This window comes from Tupaia chinensis, unplaced genomic scaffold (genome assembly GCF_000334495.1).
Source record: "Tupaia chinensis unplaced genomic scaffold, TupChi_1.0 Scaffold146140_1, whole genome shotgun sequence".
Taxonomy (NCBI): Eukaryota; Metazoa; Chordata; class Mammalia; order Scandentia; family Tupaiidae; genus Tupaia; species Tupaia belangeri.
The window spans coordinates 1,594,034-1,617,392 of NW_006205995.1; the positions used below are offsets into that span (position 1 = coordinate 1,594,034).

Genomic DNA, 23,359 nt, shown 5'->3' on the forward strand with positions numbered 1-23,359 from the left:
ATGGAGAAGTGAAGGCAAGGATACCCTAAGTATGCGATGGTATTTACAGACATAGAAAGAAGGCTGAGTACACATGCTTTGTGTGGGCATGGCAAGCAGCTCAAGAATAAGTAGGAAGTGGAAACTGAAGTTACTTTTAAAACAGTATATGAAAATAATAGTGAAATAATTCTTTGTTTCACATATTAAGAACTTAAGTTGAAGAAAATGAGAAAAAGCTTGTGCTTTTGGGTATTACTTTAAAAATGTATCTTTTTCTTTTGTCTTTCTCCCTACATGTTTCAGCAACTCAAATGTCAGTGGCTTAAAACTGGGCAGTTTTTTTTGAGTTCTGTGACGTACAACTTAGCATGGGATCCTCAAGGTATTACCAATTACATTTAGAAAATAAAGAAATTAATTATTTGCTTTAAATGTGTGATGACAATGTGTTACAATCTCCCATAATAATAAAATGATCAGTATTATGTTTCTTCTTTTTCTTTCCTTGAGTGTATATAATGAGGATATGCTGCTTTAAACAGTGCTTAATTTACTGTTCATTCTATGCTTTTTTCCACCTGCTTTTGAATGTTTTATTTTAAGAAACAGCTATGATTTGTTTCCTTAGTTAACATGTGCTACACTTTCCCCTTATTGTATTTACTAATAAACAAAATCTTAGCTACAACAGAGACTGAAAAATAAACTCTACCTCATTTCGTTATGACTTACATTTCTAATGATAATGGCTGGAGGCTCTTTTTACATTCGCAGTTGATGAGATTTATTTTTATATTCCATGTAGAAGAACACATTTTGTATTACATATGTGAGATGTTTGGAGTTTGTTATGCTTTTGTTTTCTTCCTTTTTTCAGACTTCCTTGGCACACAATAGCTCTTTGCCAGTAAGCTTTTCTTTTTTGTTCTCAGATCTTCTCTGAGAACTACTCTTTCTAGTCTAGAAGATTCTTAGGGGACTTTTTTTTTTTTTCATTTCTTTCCTAGAGGATTCTTTTATGAGAAGGTCTTCAAAAGGTTCACGGAGAATATGTATCACCAAAAAGATTATGCACGAGTTTCAAATATTTTTGCACCAAAATAAATTTTACTTAATTTCATTTTCCCACAAACCTTTCAAAGTCTGTTGTAAATATATATATAGCCCCAAATTTTTCACAGGTGATATTGTTTACTTATTATTATATAATAGTTTACCTTAAACAGAGGCCCACATGTTCGTTTCCTGTCCTAAATAATCTTTTCTTATTCATCAGAACATTCTTTAATTTTCAGATAACAGATTGTTGACGGCAACAGATTCTATTCAGTTGTGGGCTCCTCCAGAAGATGATATTCTGGAAGAGGAGGAAGAAATTGATACTAAAATTCCTCCTGTTAGAAATGATTGGAAGTGCGTCTGGCAGTGCAAGTTAGTGTCTAATTCTTACTATGTTCATTAGTTGAGAAAAATGCTTCCTAAAATATGTTCTTTTTCACAAAAATCTTTATTTTTTAGTGGTACCTTTGCATTTAGAAGTCTTGAAAGTAGACTTTTTCTAAACAAAACTCATTATCGTGTCTTTCCTCAGTTTGTGCTATAGTTAATTGTTTAAAAGCAGGCAAAAATATTTTCATAGTTACAGCCCCAGAACTTGAGTTGTCAGGGTTGACACATAGGAATTACTTATTACTTTTTAAATAATTATTTTATTTAACTTTATTTATTTATTTATTTTGACCAGAGAGGGACACACACACACACACACACACACACACACAGAGAGAGAGAAAGAGAGAGAGAGAGGAAGAGAAAATGAGAAAGCAAGTCACCAGGTCTAGGACTCAAACCTCAGTCGGCCATGTGGGAGTCCAGCACCCCGAACCTCCATGCCATGTGCCCCCATGAATTACTTATTAGTAGATGAGATATGGATGGGAAGGGAAATGATGTGATGAAAGTTGCCAGCTACTCTTTCAATTGGAAGGGTGGCTATATCATTAACATTAATGGGAACAAGCAGTTAGTGTAATGGCTATGTCGCTGGACTCCCACGTAGTTGACCGCGGTTTGCATCCTGGACCCAGACTCATGCCAGGCGCGTGAGCGTGCGTGCCCAAGATCCCAAGAGGAGAATGGAGGAGAAGGGATTGTGGCGTGACAATCCACCCTGGGGGGTGATTTCTCGCTTTCTGTCTCTATGTCTTTCTCTGTCTGTCTGGTGAGTGCACGCGCCCTATAGTGAAAACCTCTCCAAAAAAACCCAAAAAACAAACAAACAAACAAAAAACATTAATATGGATTATATGAAGAGGACAAAATAGCCAAGGAAGATGAAGAGCTTAGTATTTGTTTTGTTTTGTTTTGTTTACGTTTTTGCCGTAGAGCATGTGTGCTTACTGTAGAGAGTCAGAGACAGAGAGGGAAAGTGAAAAATCACTCCAGGGAGGATGTCCATGCTGCAATCCCTCTTCATCCATGGTCCTCTCAGCATTTGGGGCATGCACACACATGTGCCTGGTGTGATTTTTAAACCACTGGGTCCGGGACCTGAATTGCGGTCAGCCATGTGGGATCCAGCTTCCTTAACCTCCACACTACCTGCTGGCTCCAGAGCTCGGTTGCTGCTGTTTAATATTTAGAATGCTGGTGGGACATGTAGGTGAAGGTATTCTTTGTGAATGTTACATACATGCTTTTTTCCCCAAAGTGAACTTTGAATTAGTTTTAATTAATTGTGTTTTAGGGATAGGAAATGTTTTATTTATACTTTTAGGGAGGCAGAAACACACTTGTTCTGATGATCGCGACTGATGTCTGGGAATCTTACCTTGACCATTTTTATAGATGGTGTACTAGATTTAAAACATGCTAACTGTTTAACCTTTTTTTTCTTTGTTAGAACCTCAGTCTCTGTACATTTGATGGAATGGTCTCCTGATGGTGAATATTTTGCTACTGCTGGAAAGGTAAAGGATCTGCCAAAAACAAACAAACAGAAAAACCCAAATAAGTAATTAAAAATGTTTCTGAGACCAGCAGATGGTATAGTGGTTATATTGCTGAACTCCCATGTAGTTGAGCGCGTTCAAGTCTCGGACCTGGTAGCTTTAAACTCATGCTAGGTGTATGTGTGTGTGTGTGTGTGTGTGTGTGTGTGCGCCCAAGATCCCGAGAGGAGACTGTAGGAGAAGGGATTGCTCTTTATGTATCCCTCCTGGGGGATGAATTCTTGCTTTCTGTCTCTCTCTTTCTATCTCTTTGGTGAGTACACGTGCCCTGTAACAAAAATCTCTTTTACCAAAAAGAAAAGTTTATTAGTCATTTTAATTTTTAGTCCTCTCATTCAGAAAACTAGAATAATGTTCTTTTGTAATGCTGGCCTGAAGGATAATAATAATGTTTGTAAACAAACAAACAAACAAACAAACACCTGGTATGTTTCCTCACAGCTGGTAGGCACTTAAGAAATAATGTCTATTTTTGTTATTCTTTTATATATATATATATATATATGATAAATCTTGTGCTGCTCTGAAATCTTGTATTTCTCTTTCTCTCTGTCAAAGATCTCCTCTTCCTGGTGTCTGGGCTTCCACAGTTTCTTTTTCTTGAAGTAAGCATCGGTAAGGTGCTTTGGGATTTTTACTTTGCTAATATCAATTTTTGTGGAGGTGGCAATGACAGATTTCTGACGTGTTTTATGCAGTGGAACTTGATTGAGAACCAGTGGTCCAGTTACAAGTAGCAAGCCACTGCTCAGCTGCTTCAGGAAAACCACTCTCCTGCCTCTGTGGCGTCCAGTGAGGATGATCAGAATGGTCCCAGGAGTGATGCTGCTCGTAGCTTTCTCACATGCTGACTGAGGGTTTTTTGCCGTGGCTCAACAGCTTTCAAGGCACATCTTCAGTAGGATAATACCTAGGCATTTCGTGCAGTTGAACCACCTGGGTACCACCATTCTTGTCTCCACCAACTGGTTTTGTGACAGTCGCAAGAGCCTTCTCCTTCTTTTTCTTCTCAATCCTAGGCTTAGTGGCCGAATATTTCCTCTTGTACACGGCCTTCCCGGAATACATGGCAGACCGGGAGTATCTGCTGATGCCCCAGACTAGGACGGGGTTTCGGCTGTAATGGGGCTTCCCCTTCTTGTGCTTTCTAGGGGTCACCTTTTTTAACCTTGCCACTGGCATCAGCCTTCTTGGCTTCAGGTTTCTTCTCAGTATCCTGCTTTGCAGCTTTTTCACCTGCCATCTTGTATAGGGGAAAGAGCTATTTTTATTAGTCTTATTTCACCTTTGATCACTTACATTTTTTTTAAAGAGGTTTTTGCTATAGGGCGCGTGCGCTCGCCAGAAAGATAGAGAGAGATAGAGAGACAGAAAGCAAGAAATCACCCCCCGGGGGGATGGCCACGCTGCAATCCCTTCTCCTCCATTCTCCTCTCAGGATCTTGGGCACGCACGCACACGTGCCCAGCATGAGTTTTAAGCCACCGTGTCCAGGACGCGAACCGCGGTCGACTACGTGGGATTCCAGCTACATAGCCATTACGCCAACTGCTGGTCCTGATCACTTACATTTTTTATGCCTAATATTTTTGTTTAAAAATAGCATACATACATAATTTAAACATAAAGTAGCACTACTGAATTTACAGCAAAAAGTTGTAAGCTCTCGCCTCATTCTTTCTACTCAATACCTGTGTCCTGGAGGCAGCTGTTTGTCAGTTGAACATTTCGATGTTTGCTTCCACGTTCCTAAGTGTTTCCATCCATACTCCATGGAGCTAGTGCTCCAGTTTCTTCATTTTTTTCCCTCAATTTTATATGTTATCTCTTGCCTTCTCACTATGGAAACTGAGACATTAGCTCTCTATCTAAGCAGCGTCTCCAGTCTCATCTCCATGTCTAACACGTAAACATGTTCACTTCCCTTATCTTCTCAATGAGGATGCATTGATGTTTATTGTCCACCTTTTTATGATTATATAAAAGTATTTTTCATAGTTAATAATTACTTTGTTTTCCTGTTTGCTTAGTTTTATCCATGTCTAACGAACTTGTCCCTGGAACTGCTGACAGCTTTGAAACCTCTCACAGTGTAACCGCACATAGGAGGTGTTCCGGACATGTGTGTTCTCTTTGCTCCGATCTGGCTTGGTTGCACTCCCAGTCTAAAATAGCAGCTCTCACTTGGGGATTTTCTTTTACCGACCTTGGCAAGTTAATTCTTTTTGTCTCTCTCCTTTGTTAAATTCTGTTTCTTGGCATCATTTATCTTCCTCTTTTCTTGATTCGATGAAGATCTCCTCCAGTAGGCTCCTGACAAGGTGAACAGGAAAAAACGTTCTTGAGGTCTTGTGTGTCTGAACAACTTTCCCCCTGCTTTTGTGCTTGATTTAGCCAGGCATAGGATTGGGTTGAAAATCATTGTCGCTCAGAAATTTAAAAAAATATATATTATTTATATAATTTTACTTATTGTTGTTATTATTTTTAAAATTTGCTATAGGGGATATGTGCTCACCAGAAAGAGAGAGAGATAGAAACAGACAGAGAGAGAGAAAGTAAGAAAGAAAGCCTTTAAGTCTGGGGATCAAACTACAGTTGGCCATGTGGGAGTCCAGAGCCTTAACCACCATGCCACCTGCTGTCCTTGTCCTTCAGAATTTTTAAAGTCATGGTTCTGTTGCTTTTTAGCTTCCAGTATAGCTACTGAGAAGCACGGTGTCAGTATGACTGTACTCTCCCCATCTCCGGCAATAGAGATTCTCAGGATTTTTCTCCTTATCCCTAGTATTCTGAAAAGTTCATGATGATGTCTGTGGTGTGGATTAGCCATTTAGAAGGTTTTAGTCTGTATCTCTAAGGGATAAAAGCCCTTTGTTAGGGCAGGCTATTTGGTAGAACTGTTCAGTCTGAAAACTCATGTCCTTCAGTTCTGGGAGATTATTTTACATGATTTCTTTTGTGTTATTTCCTTCTCTGGATCTCTTCTTACTCAGTTGTGAGTCCTTCTATACTAATCCTCTTGTTTACTGTTTTTCCCTCAGCTGTTTTTTAGCTCGTCATCTTTTTGTTTACTTTCTCAGGGATTTTTTTTTAGCTTTGACTTTGAAATATTTTTATCCTGCTATCATATTTTCTTCTACTACTTCAAGCAACCAGAATCTTGAATTTAGGTTTATTATTTTATTGCCTTTAAAAAAATAGCTTCACATGTATAAGTTTCTAAATAATTAGATATTTATGTCATAGAGTTTGTGTTTTTCTATGAATGATTTTTTTGCATTCAACTGTATATAAGAGTCATCCATGTTGATGGTGTAGTTCATTTATCTGCATAATAAGGGACAAATATGTTTATATTTATGATGTATAAATATATTTATTCATTCTCCTGGTAATGGACACGAATTTTAAGAAAAGTTTTTTGCGGGGACTAGCCGTTAGCATAATAGCTATGTCGATGGACTCCATGTGGTTGAACGCGGTTCGAGTCCTGGACCCCATGGCTTAAACTCACACTGGGCACGTGTGCGCGCATGCCCAAGATCCCGAGAGAAGAATGGAGGATAAGGGATTGTGGCATGGCCATCCCCCCTGGGGGGTGATTTCTCACTTTCTGTCTCTCTGTCTTTCTGGTGAGCGCATGTGCCCTATAGCAAAAACCTCTCCAAAAAAAAAAAAAAAAAGTTTTTTGCTATCTAATGTAATGCTGCAATGAATATTTATGTAGCTCTCTTGGTACACTTGGGCAAAATTCACCTGGACATGTATTTAAGAGTGAATTGTGCATTTTTCAAGTACATTAAATGATTCTAAATTTTTTTCCAAAGTGTTTGTACCAGTTTACACTTCTACTAGCAGCATAAGAGTGTTACGATTACTCTGTATTCCGATACTACTATCTTCTCACATGGTAGTGTGACTTTCATTTATATTTTTCTTGTTAGGACCGGATATTCGTATTTTTTCTTTTGTGACCTTTGCAGTTTTCTTTTTGATATGAGGGAGTTCTTCATATATTCTGATCATAATCCTTTGTCAGTTGTGCATGTTGCAAATATCTTTTCTTAGCTGTGACTTGTCTTTTCCCTTTATGATGTCTTAAGTAAAATAAAAAAATCAAAAAGTCTGAACAGAAGTGGAGAAAGTATAAAGAACTCTCGTGTACCCATCACCTGACTTCAACAGGTATTCGTCAATCTTGTTTCATTTATACCACCCTTCCCTTAGGTAAATTATTTTTGCTCACATGTCATTGATCTGTAAAAATTTCAGTACTTTTTTTTTTTTTTTGATTTGCCAGAGGCATGTCCATTGACCGGAGAGAGACAGAGTGAGAGAGAGGGAAAGTGAGAGAGCACCTCCCATGGGGAATGGTCCCTTTCCTCCATCTCTCCCTCCTTTTGGGATTTTGGGTACATATGTGCCTCGTTTTTTTCTCAAGCTCCTGGGTCTGGAACTTGATCCTTTAGCTTATCCATGGGGGATCCAGCTGCCTTAACTGCCAGGCCACTGGTGGCCTTCAGAGCATATTTTAAAGGATAAAGACTTTGAAATAAAAAAATGTCCATAGTATATTATGGGTTACATGTAGTTTGAATCTTGTTTAGGAATGTCTTTTCTGATGTATAAAATATTCTCTTTTATTTTTCTTAAAATTTCAGTCTCATGTAAATAAGTCCTTGTAACGGATGTTATCTTAGTGCCAGTCATTGAAGAGTTGGTTCTTTTTCTATTGCTCTGCCATGCCATCCCGACACGTATTAAATAATGCTGTGGTGAATGTCCTGTACACATCTGTTAGGCACGTGGGTGCATTTCTCTTGGGTGTGTTTGAGTGGACTTAGAGAAGTTACGATAGCACAGTGGTAATGTGCTGCTCAAGGTAGATTCATCCTGCACAGTGCCTGCAGTTCTAGTGCCTAGCCCAGCCAGGCTGGACACACTGGGCTCACAGATGCCCACCGTCTGACAGGCTAGAGACCTGGAGGAAGGGGAATGTGCTGTGACCAGACCTTGTGGAGGGTGGTCCTTCCTTGCTCCTTTCTTCCTTCTCACCTGTATGTACATACATTCTATTGTGAGTAAAGAAAAAAGTTAATGGAAAAGTGGAAATAAAGTTCAAGTTTATTTTTGTGCCCCTCTCCCTAAAAAAAAAATCCATGTGTGGTTTACTTATAATACACATTTTCCGTGAACTTTTTGAAGACTTCCTTGTACGTGGGCGTGGAGTTTCTGGGCCATAGATTGTCTATATCTTTACCTTTAGTAGTCAACCAGAATCAGGTTTTCAAAGTTGATATACTAATTTATACTCTTACTCTTAGTGTACTAAATAGTGCTCCTGTTGCTGCTTGCTAGCACTGACGTGGTTAGACTCTTGAACTTTTGTAAATTTGGTGCATAGTGCTACATCATCATGGTTTTAAAGTACATTTCTCTGATTATTAATGAGGTTAAATACCTTTGCAAATGTTTATTATTTGGATGACTGAAAAAAGCGGTAAAGGTTCTTGCCCATTTTTTAAATACTTGTGGATCTTTTCTTCTTGATTTGTAGATGTTCTTTATTCTGAATACCTCTTTGCCGAATACGTTTTGCAAAGATCTTTTCCCACTCTATTTCCTGCTCATTCACTCTCTTAAATGGTATCTTTTAATAAATAGGAAGTTTTCATTTTAATGTCAGCTTTTTCAGTTTTATCATTTTGAGTTATGGTTTCTGAGTTCTACTTAGTCAGTCTGTACTTCTTTGAGATTCTGAAGATTCTCTTCTCTTGTATGATCTTCTAGAGCAGAGTTTCAAGACGTTTTTCGTGCTGAGAATCCTATTGACAATCTAGTGAGGCCTATAACTGTCTTCACAGTATGTTTTTAAATGCATAAAGTAAATGCATAACATAACAAGGAAATAAATTATTGAAATACAGCTTTAAGATACTAAATAATTCATTTATGATAGAGGTATTAGGTACTTAAAAAAAGAATTATTTATTTAATTTTATTTATTATCATTATTTAATTTCATGAGAGAGAGAGAAAGTAAGTGAGAAAGCAAGCTGCCAGGTCTGGGACTTGAACCATGGGCAGCCATATGGGAGTCCAGCACCTTAACCACCATGCTACCTGCTGACTCCCAGGTACTATGTACTTTTAAATTAATGCATTCAGTAAGAAAAAAACTACATTTAAAATGATACAAGTTAAAGTTTAATTGTGTGTAAATGTTGTAAGGACATGGAATCAAAACTTCCATAGCTCACTTTGCAAGGTGAGGGTAGACTTTGTAAAAACACCAGAGTCCACCCAAGGCTTTTTGAGATGATCTTAGTAAGAACATTCAGCTTTACCTTTCTGTGACTGAATAATTACATGGAACAGAGGTAGTTGCTCAGCATTCGCTTGGACATTATAGACAGGAAAACTGAAATCATGTGCCATTTGGTAATGGTTCCAATAACTGACATTGTTGACATAGAGATGAGTTTAAAAATATGTTGAGATATGCAGCAATTGTGACGTATGAAAACATCAGTGAGTAGAGTCAAAATCACATGTACTATGAATACTGCTTTGTTGAAGCATTTCCTTCAATTAGCAGTTACGAAAATGCAGAAGTAATTGTTTTTCCCCATTCACGGTCAGAGTATTATTACCTCTGGATTTAAGTTTTCTTGGTTTCTCCAGAAGCAGATCTGGAGACAAGGATTCATGTACAAATAATTAGTATAGAGAATAAGCACATGAAATATAATGAAGGCATTTAATAAAGGATATACTTCATGTTAGTATACCCTTTATTAAGTGCAATCATAAGCTTAAATCTCTAGGTACTCTGGAGCCAGCGTTTTCCACGCACATCATGTTCCTCACCTGTGTTTTTCACATACAATAATCCTTGGTCAAAGACTGGGAAGGGCAGAACGTCCGTTCTCGGCACTCATAACCAAAGAGTTATAGATTCTTTCTGTTGAAACTGGGCCACCAAAATGCCGAGGCTTGATGGAATACGGCTGATGTATCAAAAGTATTTTTTATGTCTTAAATTCTTTTTATATCTTATATTTGGGTGTGCGGACCTCTGGTCTTCAGTCTGGGCATTTTATGCTGTTGTTTTTAACAATTAGATCTCACATCTATATAAAATAATCTTAGGAATGGTTTGAGGAAGAGGTCACATTTTATTTTTTTCATATGGTTATCCAATTGTCTTGCACAACTTATTCAAGTCTCTTCTGTTTCCATGACTATATTGCTGTTGTCATTCTCTGAATGACATTTGGTCATCAGATCAAAGGTCCATATTTCTAGGGATCTGTTTCTGGGCTCTATCGTCTAACCATTTGTCTTCCTTTATACCAAACAAAGCCTCTACCTTTTTTTTTTTTTTTTTAAGAATTATTTATTTTTATTTTAAAAGCATTATTTATTTATTATTTTTATTTCTTAATTTGCTACAGGAATCACACACTCACCAGATAGAGACAAAGAGAGAGAGAAAGTGAGAAAGCTAATCACCCGGTATGAGACTCACAGTCAGCCATGTGGGAATCCCCCTGAACCACCACGCTACCTGCCAGTCCCCCAAAGCCACTGTATCTTTTGATTTTTTATTGATAGATTTTTTTTGCTCTAGGGCTTGTATGCTTGCAGGAAAGACAGAAAGCTAGAAATCACTCCCTGGGGGGATACCCATGCCATATGAGATTTTGGGCATGCACAAACCTGTGCCCAGTGTGAATTTTAAACTGCTAGGTTGGGACTCAAACCGAGGTCAACTACACAGGAGTACAGCAACGTAACATTATGCCATCTGCTGGTCCCTGTATCTTAATTGCTATAAATTATAAACTAAGTTGTTTTAAAAAATATTTTTTATTTAACTTTATTATTATTATTTGTTTTAATTTGACCAGAGAGAGAGAGACAGAGAGAGAGAAAGAGAGGAAGGTAAGCTGCCAGGTCCGAGACTTGAACCAAGATCAGCCATGTGGAAGTCCAGCGTCTTTAACCACCATGCCACCTGCTGGCCCCCATAAACTAAGTTTTGATACCTGGTAGAGAAAGTCTGCCTATCCTGCTGTTTTCCTTTAAGGTTATCTTACTTTGGGGCCAGCAGGTGGTATAGTAGTTAAGACACTGGATTTCCACATGGCTGACTGCAGTGTGAATCCCAGAACCAGTGGCTTTGAAAGTCATACTGGGTGCGGGTAGTGTGGTGGTTAAGGAGCTGGGTACTCCCACATGGCGAACCATGATTTGAGTCCTGGAGCTGGTAGCTTGCTTTCTCACTTCTCTGTCTCTGTTTGTTTCTGTCTCTGTCTCTCTTTCTCTCTCCCCCCCTTTCTGTGTCTCACTCTGATCAAATTAAAAAAAATCATAATAAAATAAATGAATAAATAAAATTAAATGAATAATTCTTTAAAGGGGAAAAAAAAAAAAAAAGAAATCACACAGGCACATTTGTATGCATGCCCAAAATCCCAACAGGAAAATGGAGAAGGGATTGTAGTGTGGCCACCCCTATGAGGGGTGATTTCTCCCTTTCTCTTTCTCTGTTTCTCTCTGTGTCTCTGGCGAGCATATGTACCCTATAGCAAAAATCTCTCTTATTTTTTTCTGTTCTTGGTCCTTCACATTTCTTCATAGGTTATAGAGTAAACATGGTAAATTTTACAAAACAGAAAACCTTTATTTTTGTTGGTCCTGTATTGACTCTAGGTCAGTTCGGGAAAAAAAAAAAGGTATCTGTACAATATTTAATCTTCCCATCTATGAACATGGCATAGTTCTTCATTTATTTTAGATCTTCTATTTTTCTCAGTAATGTTTTATATTTCCTATGGGACCTTCCCATATGGCAGAGAGTTCTCTTATTGCTGCACCACTGCTGCTGGCCTAGGGCCCCCCCCCCCCCCACACAAATGATGTTGAATTTTAGCAAATATACATTTTTTTGCATCTAATGAGAGTATTATTATCATTTTTAAAAGAATTATTTAACTTTATTTAAATTTGACTAGAGAAGAACAGAGTGAGAGAGAGAGAGAAATTGAGAAAGCAAGCTGCCAGGTCTGGGACTTGAACTGCGGTCGGCCATGTGGGAGTCCAGTACCTTTAACCACCATGCCACCTGCCAGTTCCGAGATTATTATTATTTTTCTTTTTGACCTTTTTTTTTTTGAGAGGTTTTTGCTATAGGGCACGTGCGCTAGCCAGCCAGACAGAGACAGACAGAGAGACTGAAAGTGAGAAATCACCCCCCAGGGGGGATGGCCACACCGCAATTCCTTCTCCTCCATTCTCCTCTTGGGATCTTGGGCACGCACGCACATGAGCCCGGTGTGAGTTTTAAGCCACCGGGTCTGGGACACGAACCACGGTTGACTACATGGGAGTCCAGCGACATAGCCATTACGCTAACTGCTGGTTCATCTTTTTGATCTTTTCATAAAATGAACTATGTTGATGGATTTTCAAGATGTTAAGTAAGTCTTGTGTTCCTGGAACAATCCCAAATTGATTATAGTGCATTATCCTACCTGGATTTGATTTGCTTATCTTTTGTTTAAGATTTATGAGCTCTCTATGTTTGAGTGTGATTTAGCAAATACTTTTTACTTTTTTATGAGTTCTTGGCAGATTTTGATGATAATGTTGTGCTGGCCTTATAAAATGGGTTATATAAGATTGATGTAGCTTTATTCTTAAATATCTGTTGATGAAGCCATCTAGACCAGGAATTTTCTTTGTGGGGGATTCAGTTTTTTAAATAGTTAGACTACTCATACTTTTTCTTTCTTTTCTTCTTCTTCTTTTTTTTTAAGGTTTTTGCTATAGGTATGTGTACTAGCTTGAGAGAGAGAGTGAAAGACAATGAGAGGAAAAGTGAGAAATCACCCTCCCACCTGCAAGGGGGATGGCCATGCCACAGTCCCTTCTCTTCCATTTCCTCTTGGGATTTCAGATACGCACGCATAGGTGCCCAGTGTGATTTTCAAGCTACCGGTTTTGGAACTTAAATTGTGGTTGGCCATGTGGGAGTCCAGCGTCTTAACTACCACACCACCTGCTGGCCCCTCTTTTCTGTGTCAGTTTTGGTAAATTGTATTTATCTAAAATTTGTCAGTTGTATCTAATTTTCAAGTTTATTGGCATAATGTTGTATAAAGTACCTAATTTTTAAACTATCTGTAACACATGTATGATGATTTCTTACTTGTTTTTGATATTCATTAATTTTGTCTTGTCTTGGCTTATCTCACCAAGAGTTTATCAGTTTTATAAGTTTTTTAGAGAACTAACTTTTGGTTTTGTAGACCTCTGTTTTGTGTGTTTATTTCTGTTTCATTAATTTTTGTTCAGTTCTTTCTTCCTTCTACCCCTCTTCCCAAACTAACAGTTTTAGAAGGATGCCTTTTGGTTTCTGTTGTAGATATTTAACAGTAAAGATTGCGCGCAAGGTTAGCTTTAGTAGTATCTTACAAGGTTTTTTAAATTCCATAAGCTCGTTCTCTCTCTCTCTTTCTTTCTTTCTAATCAACAAAGGATGCCTGTGATTGCCAGAGAGAGACAGAAAGAGAAAACATCCCGCAGTGAGGTGTGAGCAGACCATGCCACAGTTCCTCTCCTTCGTTGATCCAACCTGTTGGGATTTTGAGTGGGTTCACATAAATATCCAGAGTACTTTTCAAGTCACTGTGGCCAGGATTTGAACTGGAATTGGTCATGTGAGATCTGGCTCCCTTAAACACTAGTTAGTGGGGCTGGCTCAGTTCCATCAATTTTTATAGTATTATTTTCATTGTTACGCTAAGCATAAGCTTTAAACATTTTTATTGTGATCACTTATTTGGTACATGAGTTACCCAGAGAGTGGATTAGAGTCTGGTTATTTCAGGGTAGGATAGATGTTTTTTATTGGTAGTGGCAACTTTCTTTTCTTTCTTTTCTTTTTTTTTTTTTGAGAGTTTTTTTGCTGTAGGGCGCATGCGCTTGCCAGAAAGACAGACACAGAGACAGAAAGCAAGAAAGTGCCCCCCAGGGGGATGGCCACACCACAGTCCCTTCTCCTCTAGTCTCCTCTCAGGATCTTGGGCACGCACGCACGCGCGCGCACACACACACACACACACACACACACACACACACCTGGCATGAGTTTAAGCCACTGGGTCCGGGTCTCGGACTTCGGTCGAATATATGGGAGTCCGGCGACATAGCCATTATGCCAACTGCTGGTCCTGGCAACTTTTATTTTGCATTAAGTAAAAATTACAGTTTGCAGTTAGAATAATAGCAACCAGTACTGTTACTAAACAGCCAATCATTGAGAGTCATGTGTAGGTACTAAGCCTTCACATGGCCTGCTGGGATAGGCAGTGTTCTTCCTGTGCTACTGAAGAAGCTGTAGCTCCAGAACTACCCACAGAATGCAGAGCTGGTAAAGAGGTAGAGCTGGCACATTTCCCACATGTGTTAGATAGCAGAGAGTCACAGTTAGCTCGATTTGTGTCTCTGGGAAAATATTTCTTGAGGCATATTTTGGGGGATTCCCTGGGGCCTGGGTTGACTGTACATTCTTCCAGAAAAGCTTTGTGCAGGTTCTCCCGGCGTCCAGGGTACGTTCAACTCAAAGTAGGTTTGAAAGTTGTTTTGTCCCACGTAGAGTGTGAGTTTGGTTCTCATGAGGCTAGCTTTGTATTTTAAATTCCCTCTGGGGGCTTTTCCTCTACTCAGTCCAGGTGCAACTGACACCCTTTCCCTTGCCATCTCCATTTTCACGGGTTTTATTTATTTTTAAAATTTTACCACTTCATTTAGGGATAGGCCTTAGGGATTTTCTTGGCTGTGTGTAGATGTGTCTGCTCTGACTTTTCACCTTGCCCTTGAGTGATCCATGCTTTGAATTATAGGTGAGCATTTAAAACACAAGTTCTGGGACCAGCAGGTGGCATAGTGGTTAAGGCCCTGGACTCCCATGTGGTCGATGATGGTTTGAGTCCTGGACCTGATGGCTTGAAACTCATGCTGGGCACGTGTGTGTGTGTATGCCCAAAATCCCGAGAGGAGAATGGAGGAGAAGGGATTGTGTGGTCATCTCCGGGGGGCGGGAGGAAGTGGGGCTGTCATTTCTCGCTTTCTGTATATCTGACTCTTTGGTGAGCATGTGCACCCTAAAGCAAAAATGTCTCAAAAAAAAAGAAAAAAGAAAAGGAAAAACCCAAACAAAACAGAACCTCTGTGCCATTGGGTATTGGTAGATCCTTAATGACTCTAGGCATCTACTTCAGCATCTGTTTACTATGGATTCTTGCCTGAGAAAATACATGCAGTTAGAGAACTCTGTGAAATCCCACCATCTGCCTGTATCTGCCCACCTCCCTGCCTCTGCACCTGTCCGTTTTGCTTTCCCTTCATTACAGTGGATGAGCTGTGTGTGCTTTCGCATAGGGCCAGGTCCTTCACCCACATGCTCCTTCCTGCTCATTCCTGTTAGTGAGCCCACTTGGTCTCTGTGTGGCATTGTGTTGGTTATCCAGTCCTCGGTATTTTATTCTGTTATGCTGTCTGGCACAGCGTCCAAAATGTGCCATAATCCTGCCCGTTGTGAAAGAAACAAGCAATAACAAGAACTTACTCTTGACCATTCCTCTTAGCCACTGCCACACTGGCCACCCCCCCTGGCAGCACCCTAGAAGGGCTGCCTGTAGTTGCCTTCTCCACACCCACTTCCACTGCTCTGAAACTGCTCACAGACTTCCTGTTACTGACGCCTGTGGTTAGTTCTTGCTTAACCTGTCAGCATGGTTTGTCCGTTGATTTCATCTTCTACCTTGAAATGCTTTCTTTCCTTGGCTTCTAGGAACCAGCACTGTCTCTTGATTTCATGTTAAAAGACTTAATTTTTTTAGATCAGTTTTAGGTTCATATCAGAACTGAGAGGAAGGAACAGAGATACCCTATATACATTCTGCCCTCAAGCAAACAGCTTCTCACTGTCAGCGTCCTGGCCCGGATGGCACATTTGTTGCAACTGATGAAACTATATGGGCACATCATTATCACCCAAAGTCAGTATGCGATATTAGAGTTCACTCTCGGAGTGCATTTTCTGTGGGTTTGAACAAATTTATAATGACGTGCATCCATCCTCATACTGTCATACAGAGTAATTTTGTTGCCCTAAATATCCTCTGTGTTCTGCTTGTTTTAAACTCTGGCTATTCCTTTTTACTTTATTTTATTGCAAGAATACAGTAGTTTATTTATGTTGCTTGAAGCATTGTGAGAATTGTGTTGCTCGAATGTGGTACTCTATAATGTCAGTTGTCACCATCATTGTATGCACAATGTTTTTCAATCTTAATTTCAATGAAAACATCTTATATTTTAATGTCTTTAAACCAGCATACACCTTATAACTAATGCAGTTGAAAGTATTACATCTTGATTTAATTGACAACTTTTTCTTTCTGAATTATCTTAAGAATAAATTAAAAAGGACCGTCCTCATGCCAGATATGGGTTAGGCTAAATAGAGATTAAATAAGCAAAGAGGGTGAGAAGTTCAGCTTTCATCTTGTTTCCCATCTCCACCCTTGTAATAAATCCTCCGAAAGTTTCCGTACAGTTTTATACTTTGGCCCTCAGTCTGTTGATTTGCAGTTTCTCTAACTTGAATTGTTTTACATTAATGTGTAATGTTTTATCTCATTGTTTTTACTCTGTATTATTGAATAAGACACCAAATTCCTAGTTTTTCTCCATACTTTTTGAACACCAGCTGCTGCTTTAGTGATTGTTTTTACAGAACAGCCCGTACTTGGCTCCCCCTTTTCAGTTTGCTATTACAGGTACATCATCTTGAATTTAAAGTCAAAAATTCTAAATGCTCCAAAGTGAAACTTTTTGAGTGTGGACACGATGCCACCAGTAGAAGATTCCCATCTGACTTCATGTGATGGATGGGCCACAGTCAAAATACTGCAGTACAAAGATATTGTGGGGCTGGCCCGTAGCCTGGGAGTTAAGGGAACTGGCTCCTGCATGATTGATGGCGGTTTGAATCTTGGCCCTGGTGGCTGCAGTATACACAAGGCAAGTGTGTGTGCGAGTCCCAAATCCTGAAGAAATGGAGGAGAAGGGATTGTGGTGTGACCATGTCCCATTGTGGGGTGCCTTTTCCCTCTCTCTCTCTTTCCCCATCTCTCTCTGGCAAGTGCATGTGCCCTCTGGCAATTAAAAAAAAAGAAGTGGGGCTGGCAGGTGGTGTGGTTGGTTAAAGGTGCTAGGTTCCCACATGACCATCCAGGGTTTTTGTCTAGGACCCGGTGGCTTGCTTTCTCGCTTTTGCTTTCCCGCTTTTGCTTTCCCTTTCTCCCTCTCTCTGGTCAAATTAAAAAATAATAATGACAAATGGAATTAAATACATATATTTTTTTTAAAAATAGAGGTAATTGTATAAAATAACCTTCAGTCTATGTGTATAAAGTGTATAAAGAACATAAATGAATTAATTTAGAATTGTTTAGACTTGTGTCTCACCCCCAGGATATCTCAGGATGTATACGCAAGCATTCCTAAATCCAACAAAATCTGAAATTCAAAATATTTCTGGTCCCAAGCTTTTCTGATAAGGTTTACTCACCCTGTGTCGCCTTTTCTCTGCTGCTTTTAAATGTAAATGAAAGAGTACGCAGGACTTACTTCCAGAGCCTCCCCCTTAGCCAACTCTACTATCCCTTGGGTGATCTCATCTACTCTGATGACTTCAGATGTCATTTAAGTGCCATTTTTACATGCTGATGACATTCAAGTTTGTATCTTTTGCCAATACTTTTTCACTGATATTCCTTCTCCCCCCCCCCCCCCCCCCCCAGTCTGACTCTCCTGATGCCTCCTCCTCCAGAAAATGTCCACAATCTGCTCACTTCATCACTTCCTCCACGGTTAGGATCTGGTGAAGCCATCACATTTATCACTTGTATTAGTGTGTAAATTCCTTTAAAATTTTGCCAGATGGTGTGTGTGTGCTCACCAGAGAAAGAGAGAAAGCACTCCTCAGGGGGATGGTCATTCGATCTTTCTCCTCAGTTTTCTCCTCCTTTCAGGATTGAGGGCATGCATGCATACATGCCTGGTGCATTTTTTAGAGCCACTGCATCTGGGGCTCGAACTGTATGGTTGGCAGTGCGAGATCCAGCCACCTTAACCACCATGCCACCAGCTGGCCCTGTATTAAATTTTCAGTCTCTCAATTCGTGCTCTGCTCCTGTACAGTCTGCTTCAAACCAACAACTGGAGTGATCTTAAATAATAATAATAATAATAATAATTTTATTTATTTATTTTATAGAGGTTTTTGCTATAGGACATGTGTGCTCACCAGAGAGACAGAAAGCAAGAAATCACCCCCCAGGGTGTAAACACTTCTCTTCCATTCCCCTCTCAGGATCTCAGGATTTGGGGTAGGCATGCACACATGCCCAGCTATCTGCTGGTCTCCAGAGTGATCTTTTAAAATGTAAGTCAGGGACCATCAAGATGGCATAGCTGTTTTGTCACTGTATTCCCACATGACCAGCTGTGGTTGAGTCCAGGACTTGGAAACTCAGGCTGAGTACACGTGTGTGCATGCCCAAGATCCTAGGAGGAGAATGGAGATGGGTTTGGGTTGCGGCCATCCCCTCTGGAGGGTGATTTCTCACTTTCCTTCTTTCTTTCTCTTTCTCTCCAGTATGGGCACATGTCCTAAGGCAAAAACCTCTAAAAGAAATTACATATGCGCACACACACACACACACACACACACACACACATCAAATCATGTCACTCTTATGTTGAAAACTGTCAAAGTGTTTTCCATGTCATTTACTAAAAACTGAGTGTTTACAAAGGCTTATTTGTCCTCATGTTCACCAGAGCTCGCATTAGGCCTTTGACCTTATCTTCCGTTACTCTCCCCTTTGCACACATGACTCTGGCCATCATGCGTCAGTGTTGTTCCTAAATAAGCCAGGCATGTTTTCACCTCAGTTTTTTTTTTTTTTTTTTTTGAGAGAGGGCACGTGCGCTCACCAGACAGAGAGAGACAAAGAGACAGAAAGCGAGAAATCACCCCCCAGGGGGGATGGTCACGCGCAATCCCTTCTCCTCCATTCTCCTCTCGGGAACGCACATGCGCCCGGCGTGAGTTTAAGCCACCGGGTCTGGTACGTGAACCGTGGTCGACTACGTGGGAGTCCAGTGACATAGCCATTATGCTAACTGCTGGTTCCCTCGCCTCAGTTTTAATACTTGTTGTTCCTGTAAAACTTTATCCTCCAGAGACCTTCATGACTTTTCCCTTAACTTCTTAAATGTCATCTTCTCAAATGGTCTCCTTTAACACCCCTCTTAAAATTGCATCCCACCTGGGGCTAGCAGCCGATATGGTGGTTAAGGTGCTGAACTCCCACATGGCCAACTGTGGTTTGAGTCCTGGACCTGGTGGCTTGCTTTCTCACTCCCCCCACCCCCACTGTACTTTCTGGTCTCTTCATCTGCCTTTATTTTATTCTTAATATTTACTACTAGAGTCTGTATTAGTTTTCTTATGTTATGTAACAAACTACCACAGATGTAGCAGCTTAAAGGTTATCATTAATAATGTCACATGGCCTTTCTTACTTGGAGGCATGACAAGGGACGAATAGTAGCCGTATGACTGCGGGCTTGGTTTTTTGCCTGCTGTTGGCTGGAGGCTTCCCTTGAGAGGTCTTCAGGGCTGCCTGCAGTTCCTTGCCATGTAAGCTCCCTCTCCTTTCTCCTTTCCCTCTCAAGTAATAGAGTTATCTAAGCAGGTTGGCTGAGCCAGAAGTAAGACAACAAAGGAAAACAGACAAAAATAAATTCAGCAAAAATAAGTAAATAAATTGGAAGGAAAACTTAAACTAGATTTAAAAAATAAAACATTGAAAAGCTAACTCAGTCATTGACGAATTATAAAAGCCTACCTAAAATTATTCTTTTTTTTTTTTTTTTTTGCTGTAGGATGCATGTGCTCACCAGAAAGAGACAGAGAGAAACAGAGACAGAGACAGAAAAAGGGTAAGTGAGAAATCACCCTTCACCCCAAGGAGATGACCACACTGCAATTCCTTCTCCTCCACTCTCCTCTCAGGATTTTGGGCAAGCACACATTCACACCCGGCATGACTTTCAAGCCATCAGGTCCAGGACTTGAACTTTGGTCAGCCATGTGGGAGTCCAGCACCTTAACCATCATGCCACCACCTGTCAGCCCCAGCATACTTTATTATTAGTGCAAATAAACATTCATTATACCAAAAATGAGAACATAGCTATCACTTTGTCATACACTATCGTATTAATATCAGATTGGACTTTCTAGTACATTTCTAGGATGGAGACGTCTGGAATTATGCATGTGCTCACCAGAAAGAGACAGAGAGAACAGAACTGAGAAATCACCCCCACCCCAGGGGAGAGTGCCATGCCACAACCCCTTACCCACTGCTCTCGGGATTTTGGGAATTCATGTACATTAGCTTGGCATGATTTTCAAGCTGCCGGGTTGGGCCAGAACCACAGTTGACCACCATGCCACCTGCTAGCCCCTTAATATTCTTTGTAAAAATGTTTTTTTCTTTCATGAGAATGTGAAAGGAGAGAAAGAGCACACATACCCTCAATACGGTCTTGATGTCAGCCCACCTCCAGTTTCAGCAAGCCTTGGATCATAGGCAAGTGCATGCCCAGCATACTACTTAGTGAGGTCTGCAGTCTTTTTTTCCCAAGCCAAACTGTATCCAGCTTTATTAAAGATACTTTTCATAAACAATCAAGGTATTTCAGGCAGGACATGGGCAGATAACCGTTAACAATACACAACTTTCAAACTCCCTTCTTCAATGGACTACCAAAATCCAAAGCCACTATAAAACTCAATTCATTGAAATCTTCATTTGATGCTCTGAACAGGGAAAATTTAGAGTGAGGGTTGACATTTCACATTTAGCATGTTGTTTAACAACTTTTCACGAGCCGACCCTGACTTCGGGAAATGAAAGTGGCAGAATTACCAAACTGGAGATCCAACAGTATAGAAAAGGAACTGCTGCTCTTTTGAAGGACGCCATCTCAATGCCATTGGAGAGTCCAGTTTGCCTGATCCACTGGTATAACCAATTTCCTGTGGTCAGGTCCCCACAGGTCTCTGGTTTAAAGGAGTTAAGTCTATGCTGAAGGCAGAGGGAGAGGACATGAAAGCAAATGTTAATTTTTCCACACCACAAGGCATCTGTGTCAGGGAATCCCTCCTCTCGGGAGCCAAGAGGAAGTCTCTCAAAACTAGAAGGGAAAGATGTTGTCCAAATCAATCCAGCTTCAGACACTTCTATTAGTGACAAATGCCCCTTCTCCAAAAAACAATGAAGTGTTCTGTGCGCTAACAACATAACTTAAGAAAAAAAAGGTAAAACAAAATTCTGCATTTTTATAAAACTTGATTAAAAATAGTATTTCAAACTGTACAGTCACCAGAAGTACACAGTTATCAAAGATGCACACACTTCCCTTGGCATCTCCAGCACTTGCGGCTTTCTGTGCCTGGTCTGTGTTGGCATCTCCAATTTCTGCAGGGTTGGTCCCATCCTTGCCAGCATCAGCTTTTCCCTTTTTTCCTTTGGGTACCTTCTCTCCCTGCTTTGCAGGGGCCTTTTTAGGCTTGGGCTCTGGCTTTGGAGGAGCAGGTTTTGCAGACAACCTTGCAGATCTGTGGTTCATCCTTCACCTTGGCTTTATCTTCTTTAGCATCTCCTTCAGCCCTTCTCTTGGGCATGGTGGCGACGATGGCGGGACGTAGGTGCTGGACGTGGGGGATGTAGCGGTGTTCAGGCTCTGGTTGGGCCAGGGGTCGCTCTCGCCTCTTCTTCACACTGCTCCACATCTTCAGTCTTGAACCAGGTTCCTTGTCTGTCAAGAGTGTCATGTTTTACCACTGCAGCTCTGCTTGGCTCCTCTTAATATCTATGGGTATAATGTAGAGATACATAAAAGATTTTTATAATGTGTGAGAAGCATGGGCTAATAAAGGGAAATAATATAATTCACACCTTTGTATCTCTAAAAGTAGGAAGTCACCTGTAAAGCTTTGGATGTTTGAAAACTCCATTACTCCGGGAAACAGCAGTTAGCGTAATGGCTATGTCGCTGGACTCCCCCGTAGTCGACCGCGGTTCGTGTCCCGGACCCGGTGGCTTAAAACTCACGCCGGGCGCGTGTGCGTGCGTGCCCAAGATCCCGAGAGGAGAATGGAGGAGAAGGGATTGCGGCGTGACCATCCCCCCTGGGGGGTGATTTCTCGCTTTCTGTCTCTAAGTCTCTCTCTGTCTGTCTGGCGAGCGCACGCGCCCTGCAGTGAAAATCTCTCCAAAAAAAAAAAAAACAAAACAAAAAACAAAAAAAAACTCCATTACTCCTAAAATTTGACCATGAAAAAACCCTGATTTTTTTTTTTTTGTTACTTGTGTTTCTTAGGATTGCTATATAATGATGAATGATTAGTAAAAGTCAGTCATTCTGTTGGCTTAATAAACCCATAGTATGTGATACTACACATGGTTTAATATAGGGCCAGTTCAGTGTGATCTGAAGTGACTGGTAAAGCTTCATAATATTCCTAGTTGTTGTTTCGATATCAGTTTTGCTATTGTGCTTCTATACATCACTTAGAGTGTGTTTTCCTATTAGCCTCTTCCTATCATGAGTAGATTTTATACTTAAGCGTTCCTCTGAACTTGTTTTTTTAACACGTATATTGTCTAATATGTATATTTTTTTCAAATTGTCAGAGGGCTCATATACTCTACAGAGAGAGAGAAGGAGAGAGCGCCCAAGTCCCAGTGAGATGAGGTCACGCTGCATCCTTTCCTCCATTTATCCATCCTGTTAAGATTTTGGGCACATGTACGCACGTACCTAGTGTTTTTTTTTTTCAACCACGGGTCAGGATTCAAATCATGATTGGCCATGTGGGAGCTGAATCTTCATGCACGGTGTTTAAAAACTGTGCTATGGGGCTGACCTGAGTCTAATGTATTTTTTATTATAGAGGTAGTCAAGGAGTATGTTTTAGAATTCTAGCAATCTACATTTATAAAGCACATGAGAGTCATTCATAGTCATAGTCACATCCCGATAGCCTTTCTCTCTACATATGTATGTATTATTAATGATTAAAAAATTGGAGTTGCACCTGAAATTAACAACCTTCATTCACATGTTTAGCAAATATGCTTTCTAATACCATTATGTACCCTGAACTGGTATACAGTGCTGGGAATCTTGTTTCAAAGATATTA

The 23,359-nt window shown here is 40.2% G+C and overlaps 1 protein-coding gene and 1 pseudogene across 1 annotated transcript in view; one reads left to right on the forward strand and one right to left on the reverse strand.

Annotated features, from left to right (window-relative positions):
* The window catches only part of DMXL2 (Dmx like 2), a gene marked incomplete in the record, with an annotated part of 190,092 nt that overhangs the window by 39,894 nt on the left and 126,839 nt on the right, over positions 1-23,359 (forward strand). The window contains 3 exon segments of the mRNA XM_027768392.1: positions 286-364; positions 1,278-1,413; positions 2,885-2,951. Of these exon segments, the coding sequence (XP_027624193.1) occupies positions 286-364; positions 1,278-1,413; positions 2,885-2,951 (282 nt within the window).
* On the reverse strand, positions 4,858-21,837 carry LOC106733923 (uncharacterized; annotated as a pseudogene).